We start from the raw sequence: 12,320 nt of genomic DNA, 5'->3' as shown, positions 1-12,320 counted from the left end.
ACAGCTTTAAACCCCCTCTCTGATTTATGTAGAACAAAGTGCTGATGGATGTTTAAAGTAGGTCTTTATTGGTATTTTAACTACTTTGCTCCACAGGTAGATCGATCGGTGGAAATGGCGTCACAGCAGCACGCTGATCCCTGCTTTAGCAAAGCTGTCCTAGTTTAACGGTGACATCTGACGTTTGTCTGCGACACTGGTGCAAGGCAGACATGAATAATCTTTTGTTCCAGTGAAAAACGGGTCAAACCCGGTTCTCCAGTCGGTGCTGAGAGCTGCTGTGTTTCGGCACAAATTCGAGGCGCTTGTAAACTCCCTGTCATTGCACTACAGAGGGAAATATTTTACTTTTCTAAGTTTGTTAAACTAAAAAAAAAAAAAAAAAATCCTGCAATCAACTCATAAAAGAAAAAACTATAAAATTTTATTCCTTTAGGTTTTAAATTAAATATTAAATAGGGTAAATACTTCTTTATTTTACTTCAGAAAAAAAATGTACAAGACATATTTGTATAATCAGTTAGGTTTACTTTATTTAAATGAAAGAAGATTCTTAAAACACTGTTGCTAAAGCATCTCATAACTGTTCTGTTTAACTAAAAGAAGCCTAAAATGATAAATGCTACAAATAAACACATTATATAAACAAATCTTTATTCAAAGAAAAGAAAAAAAAACAAGAAGTAGCTAAAATCATATAAAAATGTAAAATAAAGCAGGATAAAATCAATGGGATCATAAATAAGCAGAAAAAATAAAACAGAATTACGCTTTTATTAGTGTAAAGAAAGACGAGGGGAAGCTGCTGCTCGTTCTTAAATGTCTTCATGTTTATTATCCTGCAGCTCGAGTACAAAAAGTGTCTTTTCTCTCTCGTCTACATGATTCACAAACAGACAAAACACTGAAGGACCTGATTGAACATGTCGTTTTACAGCAAGCTGTCAGGCGTCTGGAATCAATGCAGCTGAACATGAAGCTATGAAAGCACGGCGGTGGCGCGAGGAGAGTAAATACATTACGATGAAGGCGTTTCATGCACCTGAAGGCTGGAAACTGAAGCCATACAGCTGTTTGAGCCACTGCAGCTGCTGCTCAGAGCTCACTGGTCTAAGGGAGCTGACAGAAGGCACAGACAGCTGTACGGGTGAAGGCTCGTGGATTCATTAATGTGTGTGTGTTTTTCTATGCGGTGGCCACGGCGAACACGCTGACCACACAGTACATGGTGCGGTTTTCCCACCTCACCGTGCAGCTCCCTACAGACACGAAAAACCAATGAGAAAACGTCTATAGCCGCACATCGAGGAGGGGAACAACACCCCAATATCAACACATACCGTCCATGGCAGTGTCCCAGTAGCAGGAGTTGGCTGTGTGGAGGCCGGCACCTGTTTTCTGCATCACAGCACACGTCACTGTGCACAAACAAAGTCACAAGAATTAGTTTTAAAGCGTCTCTTTATGTTTCTCTCAGCATTTAGTGTCTGGTTTCATTATTTTACCCCACGAGGACAAACACATAAAAGATTTTTAAAAACATCTCTGGATCAGCTGATTTTTTTTCCTCTACAGTAACTGTTTAATGTTAAAAACAAAACAAAACAAACAAAACTGTTTCCATGTGGTACAGGGCCCCCTGGTGGGCTGGTATTGCAGAAATTTGTGAAATTACTCAAAGTACAGTACAGTTAGATATTTATATAAACGTATTAGTTTATATATATATATGTATTGCAATGAAATTTGTATCTGCGTGGCAGCTGGATCACACATTGGCCTCAACACTTTAACAGTTTAAAGCCAACAGTCTGAGATTTTTATGTTTTTTGAGTTAAATCTTCAAGTGAATCCATTTCCCTCCTCTATTTTTAGAAGAGAGTAGAGATTGATGAGAGTGAAGATTTAAGATTGGCTGGGCCCCCTGGGACTTTGTTTTTAAGTGACAATTCATAGGAGGGCAAACATAAGAGCGTGAAAAGGTTAACTCTAACAGTAACAAATACACACCGATGTACTTGTACGCCTTCCCCTGTTTGACGAGCTGCGTGAGGCAGCGCTCCACGATGTTCGCCGTCCACTTGTTCACCTGACTCTGGCTGTAGTCTCCGCCGCCCACGACGTTCTCAATGCACTGACACAAACACAGAGAAACGGCATCACAGCGCTCAGAGTCATGTGTTAGTCAGCCGGTGTTGCTGGCGCCCGAGGAGACTGAGACAAAGAGGCACTGAGTGCAGCTTGTTTCTGAAGGTTTTTCAGAGGTTTTAAAGATACTTTTTTATTATCTTGAATTTTCCCAGGAGCACAGAAAAACTACGCAAGCTTAGCAATGAAACAAATCAAAAAGCTTTAAATTATGTGCAAAAATGAATGACGCGTAAAAGTTACATTTAAAAATAGGAGTGTATTTGAGCTGTTTACATGGCTAGATTTAATTATTAATCTTTAGTCAATCAAACTAAACCGTTTACTACACAAAGCATCTCTCCATAAAAACCTGCTGTTGAAACTTATATTTTTATGACTTAATACTTGGGAAAAATGTTAAATGTGCTTTTGTTTTACTCCCCAAAGAACAAAATCAGTGTTTGTTTAATAAAGACCTGAAAAACATGACGACACTGTGGCGCAAAATGGGTTAAGACATTAAAGGGATTTATAACGCTGCATATAAAAGTAAACCTTACTTCTTTGACTATGGTGTCAGCTTCTTCTGCATTGAATGAGCCCTAAAATAGAGAAAGCAGATCATCAGGTCATAATAAAGATAACATGACAGGACAGGACTTTAGTTAAATAAACATACGTTTATGGAAAAATGCTAAAGTGACCCATAGGATCACTTTAGCAACACTTTTTAGCAACAGATTTAACCTTATTGGAGCACGTAAACGTTTATTTTTAACAACACATTAAGCAGTAAAAGCAACAGCAGCTTATTTTGAATATTATAAATTATATTTATTGATTTTAGGACGTTTGCATTAAAAAAAATCGCCGCTATCACTGGGAGTGGCTAGCTAGCTCATTTCTGCTGTCACTGGTGAAAACGGTGAATTCGGATCAGGACTAACCTCGCTTCCGTTATGAAATTCCTCCATTCCTCCTGTCATCTGACACCGGCTAGGGCTGCTTTTTTTTTCTTACTGACAGAAGAAAAAACAAAGCCAGAAAAACCTTTTGTTCACAGATAAAGCGACAGGAGCTCTTAGGGACTTCCGGAGGAGCTGTCAGCGGAGTCAACGACGCACGAAAAGAGCGATCCGAACCCGGAGGGAGTAGCGTGCTTAGCTGACCGCTGACCCCTAATGGAGGCTCAGTGAAATACAGCCTTGAGACAGAAATACAGACTGTCTAAATTAAAAATGTACATGCTTGACAAGGTACAGCAGATTGAATTTGGAAGAATGTGAATGCTGTCAGGATGCTTAAAAGACAAGAACCTAAAGAAATCTACTCCCCTATGATGCAGAGACGAAGAATGGACATGGCTATTTTAAAAAGAAGCAGAAACATAAGTATGAGGGTAATAAGCCTACTTTCACTACCACATGATGAATTTTGGTTCCAGATTTAGTGTTATCCACAAGGTTTACATATATGGAGAGAATATACGTGGACATGTGGAGATATGTGGACAGGATTGTATTGCTAGGATTAAAATGAATGAAATATCGTTTTTTGTTTCTTGTTGTAGTTGTAGTTGAGAAAGTTTGCTTCATGTGTTAAGTTATTGATTGAATTTGGGTACCAAAATAATCAGCTTCCTCCATGTCTCTGCAGTGCTAATATCAAATCTTGTCACTGAGCCCCATTGCAGCTTTGAATCAACGACACCGACCCCCTCATTCAAAACAAGTGGATGGCAGGCAGATAGAGTTCCTCTTTCTGATTTACCAGCTATTATTATATGTATTGTATTAATATAAATGAAGTTTTGTTGGCACACTCATAACACATAATGTTAATCTTGAAATTTTATCAAAAAAATCCACATTATACATGCAGTAGACACAATTTATCAACCACTGCAATAATCTCATAACAGATGCAAATTAAACATAATAAAATTCATATCATTCATATCTGTTAGAAAAAGCATCTTGAAAAAATGGTAATATTCCGGCAGCTGGGGCGCCAAAATACGACCGTATAATTACAGAAAATAACTCCCGCATAAAATACGGTTATTTCCAGTAATGAAAATACAATTAGCTGCGCTAATTTGACATGGGATCTCGCCTTTTTCAAGTGCCGCTAAACATTAAATTAGGAACATGTTAATGTCATTAAACAATGAAATCATCTATAAATAGGAAAAAAAAACATCTTAAAAAATGGTAATATTCCGGCAGCTGGGGCGCCAAAATACGACCGTAAAATAACAGAAAATAACTGTCCCATAAAAATACGGTCATTTTCAGTAATGAAAATAGAGTTTGTTGCGCTAATTTGACATGGGATTCTGCCTTTTTTAGACATTAAATTAGGAACATTTTTACGTGATCAAACAATGAAATTACCTATAAACAAGGTCACTGAATGTGGAAATATGAATCATAATACGTAAATGTACAGAAATATACAGTTAACAGTTGGTTTAAATAATAATCGATTGCATGCCCTGGGACAGACTGACAGAGGCGAGGCTGCCATATCGCACTATCGGCCCCTTTGGCCATCACTAGTAGGCGGTAGGTGAAGAGTCTTGACCATGGACACAACGACGGAGAGTGTCCGAGCCGGGGCGCGAACCGGCAACCTTCTGATCACAAGGCGAACTGCCAACTCTTGAGCCACGATCGCCCTAACTAGCAATGATAATAATACTTATGTGATGTAACACAAGCTTATAGGGATCATGTTATATACTTTTCCATAGCATTACATTTGAATTCAACAGTTCAATCTTTCAAATAACGGACAGATATTTGTGAAATCATGATACATTTGTGAATGTATTTTAATGTACAGACATACATTTAATAATCATGAAAATTATGTTGTATTACATTACAGTGATTTAACGTTAATTTACATTCAAAATGTGAAGTCAAAGTCTATTTACGTAACTTTAATGATATTCTAGAAGAACAGAACATTACTGTAAAATGCACAGTAAAATACCTTCATATTAGGGTTTTTTCCTACGTTCGCAGCCATACCCGCGACCTTGTTGTTGTTAGTTCACATTCATTGGCCGATGCTTAGCGTCATGTTATTTATATTAATTGCAATTCCTACCTCTACATTTCTTTTTCAAAATATATAATTAGCACAGCGTGTCCGTGCAATGTTTTACATTGTGGCATGCAGAGAAATCTTAACAAAGAAGTTCACAGAGAGAGATTGAGTTTGTTATTTAACCCCAAGCTGGTAGGAGGAGCTCTTTATTAAAACACTTGCTAGTGCTACAATGTGCCTCAAGGTTCAACAACAGCACAACAGAACCATCACTCCATCACTCCATCATGAGTGCTGTCTCTCTACAAAACAACAACTGTCAGTGACTCTGCACCACGGCGTAAACACAACATTCAAGATAACAGTTAAAAGTAACGTAACCATAAACAATAAAACAAGAACATCTAAACAGCAGCACATGTCCCAAGGCATGATGGGAGACATTTCTGGATGTATTTTTACAATCTAAATATGCATATGTACAAAAAAATATATTTAAAAAACAAGTAAATTGTGTTTTATTACATTTACAGTGATGTTATGTTATTTTACATTTGACGTGTCAGATCACAGTCTACTTATGTAAATGTAATGATATTCTAGAAAAACAGTACACAACTGTAAAATACACAGTAAAATAATTTGACATTACTATTTTTTGGAACAGTGCATCGATCATTTCAGTTCTGGTCTTTGTGTTTGTCATTTCACAGGCTGTTGATTGCGAGTCTGTGAGGAACTTTGAACTAGGGTTACCCGCACTTCGCGGACTACGTGGGGCGGGTACTCCGAAGTGCGAGAAGGGCGGCAGAAGTGAGAGGCTTGTGAAATAGGACGGTCTGGCCTTCGTTGCGCTGCTCAGTTTGCCTAGCTACCATGATACTAACCGCGAGAAACGTTTCATACAGCACTGTTTGACAGAAATGAAGGAACATTTCTGTCAAAAATGTTTTTTTGTTTGTTTATTTTTTTTTATGAGATCACTTTTATTTGTTGAGTATCTGAGGCCGAGACCACGGGACTGTAAAAACATGATTGTTGGGCTTCATTTCTGTACTGAACAGTCATTTTAAGATTAATTAGTAAATAACAATTAGCTAATACTGTTCATGAGACTAGTCATCTTACTTTGGTAATGTAAATATAATATGGCCAATATTATATGTATTATTATTATTATTATATTATTATGATTTATTACAGCAGTAAGCTTGAACTCTGTGTCAAATACTGAGCTTCAGTAAAGATTCAGTTTGCATTTATTTAAATTTCCTATCACCTTAAATCTTCACTCAAAGACAAGTATCTTTTACAGTGTATATATAGATGTATTATATATAAGAGACAAATATTGTTCGTTTAATGTGTTGCCATTACATTACATTTGGCTCAATGCTTACATATATGTGTAAAAGGAAAATGTACAAGCTGGGAAAACTGTTTCAGATAAAATGAATAATAGACCGATATATTAAATATTCCTTTATTGGGTGAGAAAATCAGACCATGTCATAACTGCTTTAAGTCATACAGAATAGATATCAGAGCCTTAAACAGGCTGACTTCTGCTAAATGGGTCAAACTGGGCAGAAAGTATACAAACACATAACATCCTTATAGAATATGATGTAACACTATAGATCAACTTACCTCAGAATATATAAAGCATATAAACAATTACAGCAATATGATGCAACAAACACAGCAGTACTACTAATCCAAAATACTCAAAGCTTCATAGAACTGAAACAAACATTTATTTTTAGGTCCATCCTACTGCTGATACATACTTTAGGTTTCTGAACATTAAACTTGTTGCTGCCTTTCATAGTGTGTAACTTGAAGGCCCTGAGTACTTTCTCCCACACTGAAAACACTGGAATGATAAAATTATTTGAACATTACCTAATAAGACTGATTCAGGACAGACAATTAGTTATGTTAAACTTTTCTAGCAGTCCTTCACAAACAGGGAACAGTCTGTCTATTCTCTCCATCTGTCAGCTGCTGCTGGCTCTTCCTCCTCCTCTTCCTCACACACTGCTGAGTTTGTCCTGGTGGATCATCAGGGGTGCAAAGCCTCACAGATGATGTGCAGTAGAGCATCAGAGAAAAAGAAAAAGAGAGAGAGTGCAGGACAGACAGACAGGTGACAGTCTCAGGTGTATACACTGCTACAAAACAGCACAAGAGAAGGAGGATTTAGTGTTTGTGTTATTACGAGTGCTAAACAAGAAGAGTTCCCAGATGGTACAGTGGACACATGTGTGACTCCATCTTTCTTTCAGCTTAACGAGTGAACCGTCAGCTCGTTCAAACAAACATTAAAGTCTGTTTGGCTCGACACCACCAAACAGAGGCAGCAATATAACATAGCTAACATTAACAGTGCAGTGAATCCTGCTTGTGCCGTGATATTCAGGACTGCAAACCGAGCAGCATTCACTCACTTTCCGCTTGTTGTGTTTGTGGATATATGACTGACTTTAATTATCCATAAAATCATCACATTCTTTGTAAGAGTAAGGTCGACTATTGCACGACGTATATTTAAAGTAAAGGCTTTAAAACAAAGTTAACGCTGAAAGTACAAACATCACTAACGTCACATAACTTTGCCGACATGTGGCCAATACGTCGCCAATTGAAGCCAATTCTTCATTATTATGCACTCGCACATAAGTGACATAATATTAAGTACTTACTTTTAAGAGTTTAGTCTTCGGCTGCTCCGCTTCAGCCATCCGCATTTTTTTTACGGAAAAAATATCCACACCCACCGCCGCGCTATGAATTGTGGGATATGTGGGGCCACGAAGTCTACAGCCTTCAAATTTGGGGAAATGAAGGGCGCATTTGTCGATGCATTTGGAGTACACTTCGAATAGGGACACCCTTTGTCGCGTCACTGTGACGTAATCGGTCTACAAATGTGCACTACGAAGAGTGCGGTCGCTGAATTGGGATACAGCTAACATGTCTTGACGTTCTCCAGAAGCCTGGTAATGAACTAATCATTTGATTCAGGTGTGTTGACCAAGGGTGAGAACCTGCAGGACACCGGCCCTTGAGGCCTGGAGTTTGACACCCCTGCATAGAGTAAGCAGTGCTAAAATATAAAATCTCCATCCATCCTTTTCAATGTTGCGAGCCTATCCCAGCTGTCTTAGGGTGAGAGGCAGGGTACACCCTGGACAGGTTACATATCTGTCACAGGGCTAGGATATAGACACAGACAACCATTTGCACTCACATTCACACCAATGGGCAATTTTAGAGTTTCCAATTAACCTATCATGACTAAATGCATGTCTTTGGAATGTGGGAGGACCTATACCAGAAATAGACTGCAAGCCAGTTATTCTTGTACATAGGAAGAGAAGATAACATGTAATTCTTGTTTCATATGTAAGCATTGACCACACATTTTCAGCCAGTTCTCCAATGTGGAGAACTAGCATCTCCAACGTTGCTTGCCAGACTGTTTGTCCATGGAAAAAGGCAAGGTAAACCCTGGAGGGGTCTCCAGTCTATCACGGGGTAATACAGAGACAGGCAACCATTCACACACAACATTCTCCAATAGCCTTGCCCCACTAACTGCATGTCATTGAACTCTGGGAGGAAGCTGAAGAGAGCCTGGAGAGAACCCATGCAAACACTACAGAGAAGGTTCCAGCTGGTAGAATCAAACTCAAATCCTTCCTGTGAGGCAACAGTGCTAACGATGCACCGCTGTGCTGCCCCCATGTCAAAGTTAGTGTATCAATTTAAAATAAATAAGGAAACAGCGACTTACCCTGGCAATTCATTTCTCTTTAGTGTAATCCCGATTATGTACGAGAGCAAGCCATTTTTGTTTTCCCAAATTTACCAGACTATCTTCAGATTTACGAGTCAGCATAGCAACAGCCAGCAGCTGTACCAAAACAAAAGGGTTATGTTGTTGTTTTTGTTAATGAAGCGTTACTTAACACAATCTCACCTATATATTGGTTTAATGCTGATTTGTTAATTATCCCACCATGGAGACATCATGGGAGAAATGAGAGATTAGAAAGGAGCATGCTCACCACTCCCTTTCTTTAATGATCATGAAATGTAGTAGACCAAATTCTGGATTTTGAAAGTCAGATGTTTTCCCATTTAGACAGAATTTTAATCCATGCAGTTCATGTCCTCTTTTTTTTTTTGCGCTTATATAATGAGCCAGATGTTTTCTGTGGGTGATGCTGGACTGTTGGCAGTTCATATTGGCACTTGTGGGGATTGGTACCACCCTTAGCTCTTTCATGAAATAGCAGGCGCATAAGTTATAAGATAGATCCTTTAGATCAGGGGTGTCCCACAAAAAATTTAGCAGCTGTGTGGTGTCTGTGCCATCAGTGTTCGGATCGCATGCGATGGAGTAAAAATCAAAAGCACAGCTTTATCAGACAGTTGCAGTTTAATGTTGGCTGACAAGTCTTCAATGCGTCACACAACTGTATTTCTGGACATGCTGACGTTGTTGAAGTCCTGCACTTTTTCTGGGCACATTATTTCGGTGAATTTAACGAGGCCGTGTTTTATGAGGTTTGCCATGTCTTGCGATGAGTTGGGCAACCTCATAGCTGGCTATTGTAGCCTCTTCCTGGACCTTTTGAGCATGAAAAAAATACTGTTGCTGACCCCGCAGGAGAGCTACCCTTTGCTTTAATTTCTGCTTTTGCTCGGCACCAGTGTAGGATGCATAGGCCTGATGTTTGGTTTCATAATGACGTCATACATTATAGTCTTTCATAACTGCCATAGTTTCAGTGCAGATCAAACAGACACATGTCCCCTTGAATTCTTTGAAGAAATATTCACTCTCCCACCGTGTCTGAAATGTTCTGCATTCACTTTCTACCTTTCGCTTCTTTGGTTCTCCTATGTTTAGTAACTTGGGGTAAATTTCTTCTGTGATTGTCCTTTTTGGTGGAGCTACTGCCTTGATCAACAGTAGCTTCCTCTGGTGTTAAAACTAAGAAGTGCAATACACTCAATACCCTCATCATGAAATTAATTAATTAATATCCAACTGTGAACTCCATAAATGAAAAACAAAGAAACAACCACAGTCAAGTTATCATCATGAGTACCGTAGGAGCACCTTGTTGATGGATTAATTTAGAATTTCACATATTCTTGTGCCATTGTGCACCTGTTTACAGGTTGTCTTGGGTTAACATAGGTCATCCTGCACACAGAAACAGACAGAGAGGCAGACAGGTGTGTCTCTCAGACGGTGCAGAGGCATTCAACTATCAACTGAACTATGTATAATACAAACAATATAAAACAGTCACATTCTATAACCTGCTCTGACTTGTGTAGATGAGTCATTCTCGTGGTATTTATATTGTCTGAGATTTCTATGTAGTTTAGATTCCCCTGTTGTAGCTGCTTAGATGTGTCGTTCTCTCTCAGGTTAACATTTTTGATGTATGGATATATGATTATTTTGTTTTCATTAGTAAAAACAATAGTTGCTTGACTCATAGGCTGTATGGTATATCCCCACTTAGTCACTGCAAGGCATTGATTTTTTACCTGCTTCTCTGCACACAATGTGAGACAGTAGGCCGGTGTAATGGACGCTCAAAAAGAGATTGGAAAAGAAATGCACCTAAATGCTGAAGTGCCAGTCAAAGGGCAGGTTAGTTAAAAGTACTAACCATGCAAACATACTGTATTTGTATTCTTATAGATAATGTTGGGAGGGGGGGGGGGGGGGGGGGGGGGGGGGGGTTGTTTTCACTAAGTGTACTTGTTGCTTGAGTCCAAAGACACTATCCACCGCTCTTCTTCAATTCTTTTTCATTCCTGTCCTTACTATAATAAGCTGGCTCAAGAAGTTTTCAAGCATGCACAAACCTGATAAATTAATGGCAGTAAGGAGCTGAAATTTCAAGTTCATCTTCCCCCAGAAGTTCTTTAGGGAGATGGTGCGGTAAGATGAACTGATACTGCATGAATCATAATGTTATTGACTCTGATGGTCACATCATCTTTTAGTAACTTTATCTTCTAAAAATAAAGTTGACCATCTTTACCCACATAGCAAAATTGGCATGGATCGAATGTGGGCCACACAATGTGCCTACACACGGTCCACATGCTGCAAAGAATGTTGGCCATTTGGTGGCCCAGATCTGGTTTACCAGAGGTGGCCCACACATGGGCTAGCACAAGACCAGTTGCAAACACATTGCTGGCCCTGTGCTGGCCCAGAACAGTTTCAGCTCTGGCCCCAGGTGTCATCCTAATGTGTACCTCAGTTGAGCCATGTAATAATAACATGTGCATAATAGTGCAAAAGTAACATGACAAAACTGTGTTCAGACAGTGAATGGACTGATTTTTATTTAGGGCTTTTCACTATCCCAGATTACTGAAAGTGCTCTATACAACATGCCACAGTCACCCAATCACACACTTTTTCTAAACTGAGTGCTTCCTAACTACATTCATATACATTCTCGACATGCAGACTAGAGGAGCCAGGGATTGAACCACTAACCTTCCAGTAAACCCTCACTAGGCTTTGGATAAAGTGTACACTCACAAACCTGTCAAACCTGCATTTGAAACGTTGGCTCCCATAGCTGTATAGTATTGCAACATGGCATTTGGGTCTTCTAACTAAAATAGGAACATAAATAGTGCCATCATTGCCAGACCTGGCCCACATCTGGTTGACATACACTCTGCCATGACACTGGTCAGTCAGAAGTGCCAGCTTGATACCGGATCTAGGGAAGACCTGTTTTCTATGGGTCTGGGCCACATAAACCAAACCACAATCGAGCCAGATATGGCATGCCATCGCATAAACAGTGGCATCTATGCCAGGTCTGGCCTATATATGGATGACATATGTCTTATCATGCTAGAAGTCAGCCAGCAGTGCCAGCTTGATTGATTCAAAAAAATATTTTTAAAATTTCAAAGATCAAATAAGAGGGTGAAAACTCAGCATCAGTCAATATCAACTCTAAGAGCCATGGACTCACCACAAACGGCAGCAGCACAAACACTGGTGGAGAAACCCAAATCATGTCTGCAGAAAAGTCTTGATCAAATGAACTCACAGTACTGTGGCTTTCTGC

At 39.2% G+C, this 12,320-nt stretch overlaps 1 protein-coding gene across 1 annotated transcript; it reads right to left on the bottom strand.

The window, feature by feature from the left end:
- Positions 1 to 808: 808 nt before the first annotated feature.
- Positions 809 to 3,268, bottom strand: LOC146361448 (dynein light chain Tctex-type 1-like). Its single transcript, XM_084921465.1, has 5 exons — positions 3,078 to 3,268; positions 2,691 to 2,732; positions 2,011 to 2,134; positions 1,341 to 1,418; positions 809 to 1,259 (listed from the first exon to the last, which is right to left on the bottom strand). Exons 1-5 carry the CDS (start codon positions 3,114 to 3,116, stop codon positions 1,186 to 1,188), a joined length of 357 nt encoding a protein of 118 aa, XP_084777591.1. The 5' UTR covers positions 3,117 to 3,268; the 3' UTR covers positions 809 to 1,185.
- Between the last annotated feature and the right edge of the window lie 9,052 nt (positions 3,269 to 12,320).

Source organism: Perissodus microlepis, chromosome 23, assembly GCF_051167445.1.
Source record: "Perissodus microlepis isolate ML-2025 ecotype Zambia chromosome 23, ASM5116744v1, whole genome shotgun sequence".
NCBI classification, from domain to species: domain Eukaryota; kingdom Metazoa; phylum Chordata; class Actinopteri; order Cichliformes; family Cichlidae; genus Perissodus; species Perissodus microlepis.
This window is presented reverse-complemented; position numbering and strand designations above follow the sequence as displayed.